The 17,873-nt window shown below is 42.0% G+C and overlaps 1 protein-coding gene across 2 annotated transcripts in view; it reads right to left on the bottom strand.

Moving 5' to 3' along the window:
• The window catches only part of TMEM178A (transmembrane protein 178A), a 52,260-nt gene extending 42,677 nt beyond the window's left edge, over positions 1-9,583 (bottom strand). Inside the window, exon 1 of one of the 2 annotated variants that reach the window (XM_023216407.1) lies at positions 9,441-9,583. Coding sequence is in view for 1 of the 2 variants with exons in the window: in XM_023216406.2 (XP_023072174.1) it covers positions 8,703-9,102 (400 nt within the window). In the remaining variant the exon portion in view is untranslated. Of the gene's footprint in view, positions 1-8,702; positions 9,155-9,440 lie in introns of those variants that run through there. The other variant, XM_023216406.2, reaches the window with a different exon arrangement.
• Between the last annotated feature and the right edge of the window lie 8,290 nt (positions 9,584-17,873).

Below are 17,873 nucleotides of genomic sequence, written 5' to 3'. Positions count from 1 at the left end.
ACAATATTTTTAAGAACTGTTCATGTTGGCAATCACTGTTGCTTTTCCCGCCACTCTTTAATTCAGCCTCTTTGTTTTTCCAATACTTGTAAGTTATAGCTTCCTTCAACCAAATTTCCATCGTCTGAACACCAAGAGAAGTTTTCCTACAATGTGTTGGATGCTAAGGATTAGATCACCAGGAATAAATGGTTCTTAAGTATCAGTGGCATAAAACAGATATTGAGCTCCAATTGCCATAGGTTCAGTTGTTCCAGTTGGCCATTGTAAGTTTGTTGTTCCCCCCACCCTACAGTTTATCTTCTGCTATGTCAAATTGTGGCTGTGATCGTCTGTTTCATAATTTTCAAATCATATGACACGTGATTGATGTTGTTGTTTTCCCAGGATAGCTCATGGAATAATATTTAACAGGATGCACATACTTAAAATTCTAATTGTAAATATTACTGTAAGAAGCTTTCAAAGTTGTGAGAACTTAAAAAAAGGCATTGAAACTCAAGTTAACCAGCAGCCTGCTCCCACTCACTCAGATGCCCTTCCTCACTGCTCTGGGTGTAGCTAGGGAAGGGCACATTCCCATGGGACCTGGAGGACTTAACACCCATGCTTTTCACTAAGCAGCCTCCGATCAAAAAAAAATTCATTTTTAACATTTGTTGAGTGAAGCAAGTGTTCACATCCCCCACACCAAATAAAAATTCCTTAAAATGTAGACAAAAGAGATCCAAGCCTAATATAGCCTCCCATCCACCACTGCCCCTACCCTGCTAGTTCTGCTGTCACAGACCTTAAGAATGCAAGTTAGTACTTATTTGCAAGGCAGATGGAAGCATGGTGTGGGTTTGCATTTGAGTGACCTGTTGTAAAGAGACAATTAAGCCTTCTGGAATTATCTGTGCACTCAGAATTTCCTACTTACATTTCTGGAGTCCCTTCCCTATCTATAGAATGTCAAATCACTTGGTGAAACCAAAAGGGAATATATTACATCCTTTAGGTTCTTAGGGAAAAAATGAGTTGATTGATTTTTACCTATGAACAAAATATTAAAAAGTCTGAACACTGGAGGACATCCAGCAAGTTATAGAAAATAATTCACTGTGTCCTCAGTAATTAAAGATAACGGAAACTAACATATGGTTTGTATTGTCCCTCTTTGTTCACTTGCTAATGCATTCCCTGATGGGTGTCCCCATGACATTACTGTTGGGTCTGCAATCAGCTATCTGGCGGAGTTACAAGAAAGATGGAGTGCAGCATGTAGTTTCCCGTGACTCTGCAGCAAACAAAGGCTGTCAGCTTCATGACGACAGCCGAGGCGGACTCTCTCATGCTCCAAGAAGTTCTGTTGCATCCTTTTAGTTATGAATAAAACTTGCAATAAAACAGATTAATCACTGAAATCACTTTTAACCAAGGGAAACACTATGAGAGAGTAAAAAATAAACTGTCATAAATTTTGCTAGTTTAAGAAGATAAATTTCACTTTCTATTTACAAATTCATTTTGATAAAAATCTTTACAATTAGCTTTGCAAAGTTTTAGACAATATCAATGATGTGGTTTTTTTAAAAAAATAGTAACTGTAGAAAAAACAAAATTGTTTACCCTAAAGATATGATCTTTTCTGAACTACCCCCAAATACTGAGCTGTTTTACTCCAAAGGAGACACATTTGCTATTTGTATTATTTGCCAATCCTCCACTTTCGCTGGTTTCAGCTTTTTTGTTCCATCCCATCATTGCTATTGGGAGGGAATGGGAAATGAAGAGGCTGACCAGATCAAATCTGATTTTATTTTTATTCTTTTAACCAGAAAATAATATAAGAAAATGGACCACAGATGTGCACACAATCAAGCATCAACGGAACGTGGAATATCCCTGAATGATAAGGTAAACATAAGAAAGGAAGGCTCAGGGCATGAAGAGATGGCCAATCTGAGGTCATGGTTTGCTTGGCATGAATAATCTGTGATTATAATATGATAATCTGCGATTATATAATCTGTAATTATAATCTGATTATCTGGAGCGCACAGCACTACAGATGTACACAAAGCTGAAAGCAGAGTTCATTCTTTGTAACTGTTGGGGAAACCCTGTGACCCACCTAAATTCCTTCAATGTTCCCATTCCCTAGTGTTTCACACTTAGCATTGACATTTTCTCAATGGAATGGAATGTCCAGATGCTTCTCCAACAAAAGCTGATCTTTTATAGCAATCAAGGACATTTATTAGGTGAGGGAAACCCAGTGACTCACACCTGTAATCCCAACACTTTGGGAGGCCAAGGCCAGGAGTTTGAGACCAGCCTGGGAAACATAGCAAGACCCCATCTCTACAAAGATTTTGTTTGTTTGTTTGTTTAAATCAGCCAGGTGTGCTGGCAGACACCCGTAGTCCCAGCTACTCGGGAGGCCAAGGTGAAAGGATCATTTGAGCCCAGTTGAAAGCTGCAGTGAGCTATGATAATGCCACAGAGCTCTAGCCTGGGTAACAGACAGAGCAAGACCCTGTCTCAAAAAAAATAAAAAATGAAAAAAGAACATTTGCAATTACAATTATGAGCAGTCTGCCTGATGGGCTTGGAGGGCTCTTTTTGCTATCTGAAGAAGAAAAATCAGTAGCTAAGGAAAAAAACCACAGCAACTCGGGTATAATTGGATATGAACTTTCTATGACATAGCAAACTCTTCCTTTTTCCCCCTCAAGGCCATTGCTAAATGTTATCCACGAAACACAGTGAATGAAAATGTCATTGATTCTGGCAATTTTGATCACAAACCACTTAAAGTACCATCCACTTTTGTGTTCATACATTACTTTTAAAAGACAATTCCTGTGTGCAGATAGTAAGAATGGAAGCAAGTGTCTTCTTTTGATGGCAGAGTGGCAAGAATTTAATTTCTATTCAAGATAACCTTCATGATTGTTAGCAATAGAATGTGTTGAAACATTGAATATCACACTTGGGTATGTTCAGCCTCAGCACACTGTGGAACAAGCTAAAACTACAAATCTAGTCATTAAGAGTTGTGTAGTATGAGCTAGCAGTTGTTTAATCAAAAAGGGCTCATTTAATACTGTGCCTAATGTCAGAATTGATACAGAAATAAAATGCATCTTCTTCTCTCCCCTGTGCAAGATAAATGTGTGTGATATAACAGCGCACTGGGATACCCGCCATGAATTTCAGCTGTGATAGGAAAAAATCCCTCCTCCTCTGCTCAGATGAGAGACTTGGCTCTGAGCAGTGAGAGAAGCAGTCTTGAGAGTGGGGTGTGTACATGCCAGGGGTGCACATGAAATTCTTTGGACAGTGGCATGAAAATAGTTGAACTTCTATTTATATCTATTTATTACCACATCCCTTCAAAATTTGCTTTTGCCTGTTTTATGATGTATGTGTCAGTACAGTCCATGCACATAATTTAAACATGAATAAACATAAATCACAGAGTGATGCTCAAAAGAATTTCAGAGACTACTTGCCTTGAGAAGTAAAGAGGGAAAGAAAACTGAAGTCTTAATCATATCCCCGGAACCCCCAAAACTGAGGAATCCCTTTTACCAGCAGCATCTTTTAGCCCAAGAGAAGGTCCGAGAACAATCTGTGAACCACTAGGTCAAGGAGGAGAAACGGTGCTGGTTTCTCAGCTTCCCTAGATATATTTGCTCTTGGAAGATAATTATTCTAACACAAATTATACTTTGGTCTACAAATGAGCTGAAGAAAATCATCAATCTATTTCTGTGTCAGGTAGAACTTGGTGGGTCCTGTACAGACTATTAATTTCATAGGAAATAAGCAATAGGAGAAGCAGATAAATCATGAGCAGAGCGAAAAGCAGACCCAGTGAATTCCTACCAAATCTCTTACTTTCCTTTTCTTACAGAGAACAAAATGACAAAGTATTTATGTCCCACTGTCGTTGATACCTGTTTATCTCATTAGAGGAAAAATGCTTCTGCAACCACAAGAACATGTTCTATTCCAAGTTTCAAGAATTCAAACCCAGATGATTTAAACAGGTCGACATTGTGCATATAGACTTAGAATCTTCACATTTCTGAAATCCTATGATTTTTAATTTTATAAAAACAAAACACAACATTAATTTTCGGTTTTATTGCAGATAATATGTAATATTAGAATTTCATTGACATGCACAAAGTATATATAATAGAAAATAATGTTAATTGTTTTTAATGAAAATGTTTCATTAAAAGTTAAAGTTAAGGCTAGTGTGAACAGTTGAACTTCTAATGTCATTTCTATGACTCTGATTTCTATTAAAAATTGATTTCTCCAAAGATCTACATAATGTTTTTGCAAGTCACATCAATGTTTATTTATTAAAGTCAGTGTTTTCAAGAACTGAAAGAAGCATTGCATAATGTTTCCAATTGAATCTCCTTCCATCTGTCCTGTCTTTCTATTCATCCAGTAGTTGAAACAAACATACTGCACTTGGGAGAGAACAGCTAGGAGTCCCCCAAAGGATGCTGCATTGCAATCACTCTGCCTTGTATTTTCTGTCATTTACCCATCAGTGCTATCAGCCATCCCCAAGTATTCTCCCACCCTGGTCCTATGACCTACTAAGAGTAGTTATAATATAACCCACTAGGAAATACAAACTCCACTCCTTAAAATAAACTCTATGAAGGCAGGGATTTTTATCCATTTTATTCACTCCTGTATCTGCTATACCTGGTATAATAACCAAACTCCAATGTCTATTTGTTGAGTGAATAAATGGATGAATTAATGAAGAACTATCTTTAGGTCACTTGTCATTTCTTGGCATCCTTTTGTAATTCATGACACACTCACTTACCTTACAGACTTTTACACCTAAAGACTTCTTTCAACCTCCCCTCCCACAACATTCCCAGTGCCACAGAGGTACCTGAAGCCCTAAGCTTTAAGTCCATTTTGTTCAGCTATTCCAGCACTCAAGTTGCTGGGTGAAGGCTGATTTCATTTGCATACTTTTCCAAGTCAGTCCTTACTTGGACCAGCAAAGCTTCCTCAGCATCAAAAGTTAGCCAGTGCTGCAAGAAGGGCATATATGGAAGACTAATTTAGAGTCATCTGACCAACTCAAACACAAAAGAACCCCCACGTGTTTAGCCAAAATCTTCTAGCATTACCTTGCACATAAGAGGCTTCTAATGGGCATTTACTGAATTGGACAGTAAATATGGAAATACAGTATGAATGTAATATCTCTAAAGTATTTGATAAGTTCTCATGTTATCCCAGTGAACAAGATAGTGAGATGTGGATTGGTCAATATAGTACTGTTAAGAGAACTTGCTGCTAGAAAGACAACTATGTTCAAACTATGCTGGCAAATATTTTGTTTTGTTTTATTTGTCAGTCTGGTAGAATAGCACAGGGTTCTAGTCTTGGTTTTTAATGAGCTTATCAATAACTTTACTTCTATTCTTACTGAAGGTTCTGGCTGAAGGTCAAGCCTAGACCATTCCAGGGTCTAGGCTAGATAGAAGTGAACTAGCATCATAATGAGAGTGTGAAAACAAGAATTTGATGATTCTCCCAAATATTTATCCCATTGAGATAAATGCTTTTCTAGCTCCAGTGATTTATCTTAAGTAGACTAATATTGTAGAGTCTGTGCATATTTCTAAATTAATCTCTTATTGCCCACATTGCATGTTTCTATCTCCTGTACATCTCTCAGAAACATCTCTCTCTTGTCTTACTTTCAGTAATAGGAAATGTAAATAATTCCTATTATGAGAATGCTTTCCATATTATTAGCTCTACATTTTCTTCCCTGCACTCCTCATTTAACTCCCAGCTTTGCCCTCTAGGTCCTGTGGACCTAGACCTGACATCTTTGCCTCTCAGAAGCTCGCTAAGTATGCTAGGCAGTTCTTGAGCCCTTTTTCCACCCATCCCCACTCTCCAATCTGAAAAAACTTTTCTTCATTTCCTACAATTAAAATTTCTAAACGATGCTAAGACTCATAAACAAGGTAACGCATAGAAGAAAGAATAGAACTTGGGACTCTAGTTGCTCAAATTTTAAAATTAGACATTGTGTTAATTTCTAGTTTTATAAATGGCTCATTTAAGAAATTCATACCACAGCCACTAATGTCAGATGCCAAAACAAAGGTGACAATGTTTGCCTAATATGGGTGCCAAAATCATCTTTGAGACAGGAAAATGTTGGTGACATTTTCTTTTCTCAAATTATTCATAGACTCAGAATTTTAAAGCTGTTCATGTCACCCATACATTTCACAGATGATGAAACTGAGATCTAGAAGAATTATGTAACTAGCCCAAGGTTGGTTAGTAGCAGTGTTGCAAGGCATTTCTGGACATCTCCCAAACAACAAATTATGATCCTATAATGTACCAATGCCTGTTCTTTCCTCCAAACTCGTTTCTTAATAGTGTCAGCTCATTAACTTTGCAAGAAGCTAAATTTACATTGTTATTAATTTTAACAATGACAGATATGCAAACTAGAAAATTCTCTAAAGAATAGTCATCTCTCCTAATAATACCACAGACAAGGAAACTGAAGGCAAAGAAGGCCTTGCTACTTGGAGAACACACTGCAATTTAGCAACAGAGCCAGCAATGAGGCCCATATCTTCTGCTCACAACCTAGAACTCTTCCGTGTTCTACACAAAAGATTAGCTAAACACCATCAATATTATAAATCTGAGATTGTTTTCATCTAAAAATAGGCATTCATGACTGAAATAGAGTTCTTTTAATGAGTATATGAGTTACGTCTTATGGAAGTACTGGGCTAAGTAACCATTTGTCAGAAAGACTGTAGAAGGGAGTTTGAACAACCAGTAGATGTTCAACTTCAATGACCTCTAAAGTCCTTCTACCTCTATGATTATTTGACCCTGGACTGCCCAGGAACAGGTACCTCAGCTAGCCAGGGCATTTCCAGGGGCATGGTGCAATATCCTGTGGGGGTCCCTCTTCTACTGTAGGTTGGACTCTGCCCTGCTGTTTCAGGCATTGCTCTATATCCAATTTCCATGCAATCAAATACTCTAAGCATAGAAAGTGTAAGGAAATGCAGTTCTGTCATTTCCAAAGACAGACTACACTGCTTAGCTTTCAAAATTGCCTTGCCTAAATGAGCACTCCATAACTGAGCCTCCACATTCAGCTTTTACAGTTTTTCATGTACTATGCTACTATCAGAATTAATTATGCAGCATCTTCATGAGGAGAAATCAGATTTGGATGCAAGTTAGGAGAGAAAAGAAAATGGTGCACTTCCCAAAGGAAGATTTTACTGTATCCAATTCCCCCAAAAGTGCTGGAGTCCTTCCACACGCAGACAGATTTTGGATGGCAGTCCCCAGCTGAGTTAGCCATGGGAAGGAGGAAGTTGACATGTTTGAGAAATGAAGAATCCGCCAACTAACAAGACTCTGAAGGCCAACACATTATTAACCCCCTCTTTTCTATGTCATTCCATTGCAGACTGTAACTTAACACAAATTTGTCCGTTTGTTTTCCTGAATGGCTACTAAATATTAAAATGTACTGATTTGGGACTTTTTCTTTTTTGGCATCATGAGTCCAAGAAAAGAGATGTTGATTTTTTTTTTTTTTTTTCATCTCAGAGGGGAAAAATATATTGAATCAAGTTCTGAAAGTTAAAGGAAGCTTCACAAATTGTCACACTGAATATTTTTACATAAATGGAATTACCAAAAAAAAAAAAATCGAACTATCTGATAGCATTCGCAGAAGCCAGGTGTAGCACAGATTTCAGAAGAACAAATTGATGCTCTACAGCTCAGTGTCAAACAAACCAAACAACAGAAACAACCTGACAAGGTACCACGAACAGAAGACAGAGTGATAAGCAGAGAGTGAGTGCCCAGATCTGGACAGCTCTAGTTTAAAAGGTGAGGGCATTTTCTCTCCTCAGTGCCTGGACAGTGAGGAGGGTGGAGATATGGGGTCCTCAGGAAGGTTGGAAAGCAGGTGTCCTATCTGCCTTGGGCAGCCTCCACCAGCCAACGATTGGTCTCTGAAGTCTAATCTACACACACCCTGCACTTCAGGGGTGTGGAGGAAGGTTCCAGGGCCTCCTTCGCTGCCCATCAGCCCCACCAGGCTGGGATGACCACATCAGCTCTGTCTGACACCAGCATCCTTACAATACAGGGAAAGCCCCTTCCCCCTCTTCGGAGGTTGGCACCACTTTTCTTCCAAACGGTATTTCCAAAAGGAAAGCACAACTTGAAGGAAGGAGCCCGGTTGAGAAAAGTCGAGCCTTGGACGGTTAGTCCCCCTCACGGGGAGCAGCATCAAGAAAAGACACACATGTCAGGCAGGTGTACAAAGGCGGAGAAGGACGGGGAGAGAGAGAACCGGGGAAAGAAAGGCGAAGGCAGGAAAGGAGACAGAGGCGGGAGGTGCGGCACGGACTTGAAAGGACGCGCAGGGTGAGGACGAAAGAAGCGAGTCAAGGAGAGCGAGAAGAGGGGAGGCAGAGGGGAAAGAAAGGGACGAGATAAAGGCTGGAGGCGGCGGGAAGGATGCAAGAATGCGCCGGGGCGCGGGGCCGCGGCGGAGAGGGGGCCACGGGGACCGGCGCGCCCCTGGGAAGCCGCGGGCTGCGCTCCACGCGCGGGTGCCGGGGACGCGGGGAGCGCCTGCCGCTCACCTTTCAGGATGAGGGTGTCGATGTCCCGGTCGATGCCCAGGAAGTAGCACTTCCTCCAGAGGCCCGAGTAGGTGGCGAAGAGGGGCCGGCCGCACTCGGCATCCAGCCCGCCGAGCCCCAGCAGCGAGCGCCAGGACTCGGGGTCGGCGCGCCCCGGGCCGCCCGGGAGCAGCCGGCGCCCCAGCGGGGGCGAGTCCCGCAGCGGCAGGTGCGACAGCGGCATCAGGCGGTTCTTCTGGTCCGGGGGATCGGCGCCCGCGCGGCTGCGCTCGCAGCTCTCCTTGTGGCGCCGGGGGTCGGTCTCGTACCAGTGGTCGGTGAAGATGGCCGTGACGAGCAGCCCCAGGGAGCATAGGCTGAGGCCGAGGCTGAGCGCCGTGACGAGAGCCCGCGGCTCCATGGCTTCCCGCCCCGCCGCAGCCGCCGGTGGGCTCGCGCGCCGCCGCCAGACACAATGCACTTGGCCCCGGCTCTCCGCCCGCTCCCTCCCTCTTCCCCCCACCTGCCCCCCACCTCCCTCCTACGGCCTCCCCACCCTGCGCGCCCGGTCCGGCTCGCTCCCTCTTCCCCGGCCCGATCTCGCCTCCCACCGCCCGCCCGCCCGCCCCCGGCCCGGCCCCCGGGCTCCTAGCCCTCCCCTGCGCCGCTCTCGCTTTCTTGTCCCCCTCCTCTTCCCCAGCCCCCTCTCCTCGCCCCGGCGCCCCCCACCCCGCGCCCTCCCCTCGCCCCTCTCCCTACCTCCGATCCACAGTCCGCCCTCCTCTCCAGCGACCCCCCTTCCCCTTTTAATCTCTTCTCGCCGCCCTCATCCTCCTCTCTCCCCTTAACCCTGTCCCTACTTTCCCTCGACTTTTCTCCAACTCTTCCTCTCGCTCTTTCCCCCACTCATTTGCTCCTCTGCTCCCCGGCTCCTGATGCCTTTATATCCCGGCTCTGGACTCGGTGCCTCTCTCCACCTACCCCTCAGCACACCCCTCCCGTCCTCTTCCCTACAACGACCTTAAAAGACATCCACCGACATCAGACTCACTCTTGTCACTTGTCCAAGTTGATTTTGATCAGTGTCCCGTTTTGTACCCAGGAGCAAATCCCATCCAGGTCGGACTGCGTGGCAGCGTTTAACTCCTTGGAATCTTGATCTGGAGTCCGAAGGACCCTTTGTCCTGCCGCCTGCAGGATGAAGCCTCTGAGACCCCTAGGCAGCCAGCTCTATCTGTCGCCGCTTTCCCTCTCACATGCCCATCGCTTAGCCTCGAAGCATTCTCTCTGCTCAAGCCCCTCTTCTGAAAGAAAAGACACCGAGTGTCAGTGGAGCGATAGAACGATGACCAGAGATTTTTCTCCCACTTCATTTCAACCTGCTATGAGATGGACTTCTTTTTTCGTTGACTACCTCCATCTCCCGCCAGACTCACTGGCCTCCTGGAATTTCTAGAGGAGCCTGGAATCAATGAACCCTGGCAGTGGCACCTGCTCCATGAGGTGATTATTGCCTTTGCATACAGCAAGCCCCCAGTAATAAATCAAAGTAATGATTTTCTCCTGTGTAGGTTTCCCTCTTGGGCTGGGGGGTCGGGGTCAACAACAAAGCAATGCTACACACCAAAGTCAACACCTGAGCCTGGGGCGGCAGTTCTGCCGTCTTCTAGTCACAGAGATTACTTCCAAGAATGACAGGCAGATTCACATTTTCTAAAATGAGGAAACGCTAGGACCCGGGGTGCTAAGAGTTAATCACTTGCGCGGTATAGTCAGTCTATACCACAGAGGTGCAATACACTCATGCCACTCAATGCCCTTGTGGTCATGTCAGAGACAGAAAACCATGCTGCATTGGCCCAGGGATGAAAATGCTTGTGTTCTTATGCTATGAAATATTCATGATGAAGAAATCATGAGGCATTCATTATATACTAAATGTCATTATTCCATGATTTAATGGGACTTATTAATTAGTGCCCTACATCAATTGGTATTAATATGCTTTATATCCTTCCTCTAGAATGACATCTGTAAAGGTGATATAAGGCTCTTGCTGGGATTTATCTTCATTGCTGTTTGTGTTTAGCATCTTCAGAGGGTACATTTCCAATGAAGATCCTGTGCCTACTCTGAGCTGTTCAGTTCATAGATAGATCGCTTAAGCAAATCTTTCCGTTATATCGGACCCCCGTTCCCATTTCTGCTGACCTGACAATGTGAATTATTGCCTGGATTTTCTCACAGTTTCAGCAAGATCTATGGTGAGCTCTAGTCTAATTAAGGAAGACAAAGAATTATAATTTTAGTGTTCCTCTCACCTATAAGCTTTTTCTTCATGGGAAACACTAAGCTCATCAAAGGAGTCTTATCTGGATTTACACAAAAATGATAAGACTTAGAAGCTTTCTTTAATTTATACTCTATAATATGTATAAAATCCTAGATCTTAATGGATAGGCAGAGAGAATGCCTTTAACTGTGAGTCCACAGTTGACATCTGAAATTCACTCAAGTCATCATGTGCTCTTTTATTTTTAAAAATGCATCTTGAGATAAAGTTATCAAAACCTTGCAAGCCCCAAGGGTTGTCAAGCCTTTAGCAAGTCCTCATCCCCTTTTCAAGTCTTCACCTCATGTATTACAAGAAATAAATATTCAGCCACATTCCAGAGTCACCTAATCATCGTCACACAATAACCCTATCTTCAGCTGGTGCTAGACAGAAGAAAACCTCTTTTTAAGGCACTTCTGTTTAATTTAAAAGAACTTACCATTCTGTATCATTTTCCTAGCTAGAACTCTTTGATCATACTCTTTTTAGAAAATAGCATCATTCCTGAAGTTCATTTATGTCTATGTTTAAGACCAGTCTCAGCATATAATCCAAAGGTTACTATATGATGGATTGCCCTTGACAGTATTTCATAAAAAATGTCACACATTACAAATATGGGCCAGCAGTATGTAATGAGAGCACTGCCTCTGCTGGTACAGCATTAACGGTGCCAGTAGGGATGTGGCATATGATGTGTACACAGGCTTCGCTACAGCAACTGCACATTGCTCCATCTATGTTTTTAAAATTCCCCTTTTGGATACTTCCAACAATGAACTATCACCCAGTAGTCCCCTACTCTGTTAGGGCAGTGAAAAATATAAAGATGAGCAAGTGGTGCCCATCTTCAAGATACTCCCAGCCTTGTGGCGAGAAACAGACGCATAGACAGAATGAGAGGTAAATGCTGTCGTTAAAAAAAAATAAAAGAGAACACAGTGTGTGGGAACACGGACAATGAAGAGACTACTGCCTTGGGGAGTCAGGTGGGCTACAGACAGTAACTTTTGAGTTAGTTCTTAAAGGATGAGTTAAACTTTGCCAAGAGGATATCAGAGATATTCGTATTGCAGTCAGAGAATACCTCTTTGGCCTAGTGTCTACTTCATACATTTGGAGGCTTCAATATCTTAGGCCACTATAAAATAAGTATTTTTTGTACATTTTTAAGTCGTAAAGTTAACATGTTCTAATGACTGACTACAAGCTGGACAGCTGTAGATGTGTGGAAGGAAAAGTCCATACCTGAATATAATCAATGTAGGAGGCCATTCAGCTCAGTATGGAGTCAAGATGATGGGAGATCAAATATCCAGCCAGAACACCTGGCATATCTTAGCTTTGGCTATGCTATGACCTTGATGTTTTCAAACTTGGCTTGTTCTTTACTTGTCTTAAATTTCTCTTTGCCATCTCCAGATCCAATATCCGCAGTGCATGCCTCAGAGAAAAACAGTATCCCTCATATGACAGGGAGAGCCAGAGAATTTCCACCTGGGTATTTTACTGTATTATTGGGCTCAAGATATTAAAAATTAAAGTCTTATATTTCCTTATAGTCCAACTGCCCTCCTCAACTTTTGCTGGTGTTACATCACTCAATTCATTCAGACACAGTATTTTAGAATTATCTATCGCATTGATGTTATAGAGATTTTTCCTTTGAAATTTCTTTTATATCCACTCCTTCCTCTACATTTCTACCACTTGCTCTTAATATGCCTCTACCCATCACATCTGCATTATATTACAGCTTCCTCCTTGGCCCCCATGACTCCAGGATCAACCTTCCTGCAGTTATCCTGGATATTGTTGCTAAATGCATATTCTTCAAGTGTTACTTTATGTCATCTTTTGGCTTCCAACTCTCCTTTCTGGGTTATAGAGAACTATCCACTCTACCATTCCAAAGTCCTTCTAAATGCTCCTGGTATTCCCATGGCATTTAAACATCACAACTGATGTGCAGGTCATGTTTAAATATTTAGAAAACAAAATACTTTTGCCTTCTCCAAACACACTTACCATAATATCTATGGCATTCATCATATTTCCCTCTATAGTCAGGAAGTTCTTTAAATAAATATTTCCTAAGAAAAAAAGTCTGTGTGTGTGTGCACGCGTGCGCACACACACGTACACACAGAGTGAGAGAGAGAGATCTCAAACACAGAGCTCTGGTAATGCTTTGTTGACATATCTGTGGTAAGCTAACCATCCTAACCATGCATATTCTAAGAGATATTCACCCTGTTGCACCAGTGCTAAGACTAAAAGCAACATCCTTCCTCATTTCAGACGTTTAGATTCTGCAGTTTAGACTATGCATTTTAACCAAAACTACACACTAGGTTTCATAAAGAGTGTGAAAGTTTCCTCTTGGTAATATCAGATTTTTTTCAGCATTCAATATAAGGACATAGTCAATTATATTGTTAACCTACAAATATATACAATTTATACAAAATGTGCATTTGGCACATTTTTGAGATGTCTTATGTTAAAGTCATCACTGTAAATTGTTCTCCTAAAACAATTTTATTTTAATTCAACAGCATATATTGAGCACCTCCAACATAAGTTATTGTGCAAAGTCCCACTGGATTTTGTAAAGATGAAGAAAACATGGTCTGTGCCCTCAGGGAGCTTTAGGGTAGTTGGAGAGGAAGATAGAAATGCATGAAGCCACAAAGAGGACAGCCTGAAACTAGTACTGTCACCGAGGTACAAAACAATGCAACAGGAAAACTTACTACAGAGAGATTCGTTTCTCCATTGGGAAGAATATGGGTAAGCCAAGATGCTATCTTAGTTAGGCCTTGGAGGAAAAGGAGTATTTTCTGTATGTGTGTCAACTCAGTCCAGGGCAAAGCCAAAAGTAAATTTTAGAAGCAGCACCTATCATGGTGCTCTGCTATACCCCACGCATGTGGTAAGTCATCTTGGCAGTGCCATTTTGTCACTGACTAGAAGCCTGGAACCATAAAATACCACAAAACCCCCAAAATAGACAGCGCCTGATAAGTTTCTCATTTCACTGACACACCGCAGAATGTCACCATTCTTTTTCACATTCCTGGATTAAGCTGTTTCCTTTTTGGAGCCTTTAAGCACATATGGTGGGAAGGAAAAAAAAAAAGTTCAAAGAAACCCATAACCATGTTAAGTCCCACTTAAAGTGTGATGTTTTAGCAGATGGTGGCTCATTAATTGCCACACCTAACTGTATTTACCACCTTTTCTTTGTGTATGGATACTGGGTTTTGAAGTTGGGGTCTAATTCAGCTCATTTGGGCCATGCTTGACAAATAAGGCAGAATTGGAAATAACTAAGATATCCCGTGTCTCTGATTCACAACCACCTGTGATACTGCCCAGATGAACAAAAACGCCAGTATTTCCAGGTGTCTTTCCTCTTTTTTACCTTCAAACTTCTCTCTCTGCTGTGTCTGCTCAAAGGCACCAGGATCTGCAGAATGCACATGGGTACTGGGGTCAAACCACATGTAAATTCTAGGCCCACTTCTTTCTACCTGTTCACCCTTAGCCAGTGACCTAACTTCCCAAACCACCTGAACTCTGAAAAATAGGGATATCACAATCTATCTCACAGGATGCATGATTCATGGTTACTACATGCTAAATACCTTCCTCCCACTCGCTTATCCTCCCTACTCCATCCATGTAAACACGTAAACATGCTTCAGAAATTCCATAAGTCTATCATATTAAGACCATATAATTTAAATGTTATAAATACAAATGGCTAAAATGTTAATGACACATTATTTTTCTCATATTAGTTATTTATAGTATTCAAATAAGAGAAACAACCTATTCTCATTTATTCCATGAACATTATTGAGCACCCATGGGCCAGAGAAAGAGCATTCCAGGCAGAGGGAACAGCTAGTGCACGGGTCCTGAAGCATGAGAGAGTTTTGTGAGGAACTGCAAAGAGACCTAGAGAGTAGTGAATGAGGAAGGGGCAGTATGAGGTGAAATTGCAGAAACAGTCAATGCTAGATTATGCAGGCCCTGAAGGCCAAACTATGGAGTTTGGACTTCAGTCCAAAGAAAAACTTTGAAGAGTTTTAAGCATGGGAGAGGCACTGATTAATGTTTTGCAGTGTCACTCAGACAGCTATGTGAAAAATGGATTGAAGCTGGGGGTAGCAAGTATGAAGGCAGGGAAGCCAGTCAGGAAGCTATTGCAATCCCAGACAAGAAATATTAGCAACTTGGACTAAGGAGGCAGCAGTGGAAACAGAGAGAAATGGGTAAAGGTCAAAATCATAGAATTACATGGATGGTGCTGGAGGTCATTATCCTTAGCAAACTAATGCAACAACAGAAAACCAAATACTGCATATTCTCACTTATAAGTGGGAGCCAAATGATGAGAACTCATGGACTCAAAGAAAGGAACAACAGACACTGGGGTTTACTTGATGGGGGAGGATGACAGGAGGGAGAGGAGCAGAAAAAGTAACTATTGGGTACTAGGCTTAGTACCTGGGTAATGAACTAATCAGTACAATAAACCCCGTGACATGAGTTTACCTATATGACAAACCTGCACATGTACCCCTAAACCTAAAATAAAAGTTAAAAATAAAAATGAACTTTAAAAAATTACTGTGAGTGCAGATGAGGGAAAGAAGCGATCAAGAGCCATGCTACATTTCTGGTGTGAGTGCTTGAATGGTACTGCCAGTCTCAGTTGGAGAGGCAATTGGATGTGTGAACCTGAGAGTAAGGGAAGCATCTGGACTAGAGATTTAGATTTTGGCTATATGAGCGCATAGGTGCTATATGCATAGTGATAATTAAACTCATGGGACTTGATGAAATTGCTTAGGGGAAAGTATAGCTAGAAAAACTAAGAGGTCTAGATCCAGGCTCTGAGGCACAAGCATTTAGATTTCCATTAGAAGAGGAGGTACCACAAGAAAGCATGAGAAGGAAAATAGGGGGGAAAACTAAGAAAATATGTGTCCTCATAGCAAAGACAGGGGAATCTAATAATCTATGATGACACAGTGACAGTACAACATAGAGTCTAGGATGTGGCATCAGAGAGACTTGGGTTTAAATTCTAGTGTGGTTTTCACAATGGGGGAGTACTTAGCCTCTTCAGGCCTCGATTTCCTCATTCATGAAATGGGGATAAGAATAATAATATCTTTCTTTAGAATGTTAGGAGCATCAAAACACATAATGGATATAAAGCACTTATCAACAGAAAGAATGCAAAATCTGATCTATAAAAAGAGCTCAATATATGAATGACAGCTATTGTCATTGTTCTCATTTATCAGCTCCAACAATAATATTTGGTGACTGCTCACATTTGCAGGCCACAGTCCCGGAAGTGGTATAGAGCATTACTCTCCCAAGGATTATGCCCTAATGAAAAGCGTGAAGACCTATCATCAGGCCCCTAAAAACATAAAGCATCCTTAGTAATAGTGAAATGATGAGCATTCAAAAGCACGAGGGCCATTATATTCTTTCAATAGGCTATTTTGTTATGAGCCCATAAAAGGAGTTTAATGCTGTTTTGTGAATAGCAGAAATAAGCTGCCAGAGTACGATAAGGTATCTCCATTTCTCAAGGTCTTTAAAAGGGACTAGATAGAAAGACCGCTATAGAAAAAGACTGCCCATAGCTACCACATTTTATGGCTGCAAATCATGCTTGGAGAATAAAGGGAGTGGCTGAAACTTCCCCTCCCCAACCAAGGAGGAGGGGAGGGGACCTGACAGCACAAGGGGCCATTGAGCCAGCTGTGGACAGCCTCTGGTTGAAAGGAGAAAAAGAGACCGCCTCCTTCCAAGAAGGGCAGAGAGAAAATGGCAAAAACTCAGGAAGGACCCGAGACTAGCAAAGATGTAACTGCTAGAAGCCAGAAGGCAGCTTTTTACAAGTGGTGAGAAATCCATGCTTTGCCCACATGAGCTAGGTCGGTATTCCAGATTTGCATTGTCAACACCAGGAGACAAACATTGAGTCAGATATCCCTGAAAATGGTGAATTCAACACAAGTCCATTGGCATTTGCTCCCACCTCAGAAAACAAGGTTACTATTCTGGACAACTCTGATTTTGTCTTCAATTCTTGAATTGGATAAACCCCCTTAAAAATTATGTGAATCCAGGTAGTCATTAGCCAGTATGTAAATAGCTATTATGAACCAGATACTCAGAAGAATACCTAACAATGTGTTGTGTTCCTTATAGCTCTAGGCACGCCAGGATTTCACTGGGCACTGTGAAGTGTAATCATCTGATACTCAGTGTGTGGAGAACCATCCTGTTCTTTTGGAAGGAGTAACGAATTTGGCAGGACTTGGCACATGCCTCCTCACAGCCGCACCTGAGCCCCATAATGAATGGGTGCCACATGGCATTGCTGGTCACTCAAGTGGAGAAGAAAATGAAAGCTCTGGGACATATTACCACCTCACCTCCAACTATGCTATAGAGAGGCAGGACCTTGTCAAGGTCAGATTTATGAGGCTGATTAAAAAAGAAAGAGAGGAAATGCACCAATGGCCAAAAAGGAATTCAAGTAGGCGTCTTTGACTTATGAGTTCCATCTGCCTAATTTATTTGGTGTCTGCAACCTGCATGTGACCGAGAGCCTCGGATTACATGAGTGGCAAGTTGGGGAGGGGGTTGGCAGTGGGGAAGGAGTCTCTTAGTGTTTTACAGCCAAGTCACCATGTGCCCTTCTGAACCCTGCTGAAACCAAATAACAACAGCAAGGGATTCCCTCCTAAGAATCTTTGTATTTAGCCAAAAGAAAATCCTGGAGTTTCAAACACTGAAGTTGAATCCCAAATATAAAA

Source organism: Piliocolobus tephrosceles, chromosome 15, assembly GCF_002776525.5.
Source record: "Piliocolobus tephrosceles isolate RC106 chromosome 15, ASM277652v3, whole genome shotgun sequence".
Lineage (NCBI taxonomy): Eukaryota > Metazoa > Chordata > Mammalia > Primates > Cercopithecidae > Piliocolobus > Piliocolobus tephrosceles.
This window is presented reverse-complemented; position numbering and strand designations above follow the sequence as displayed.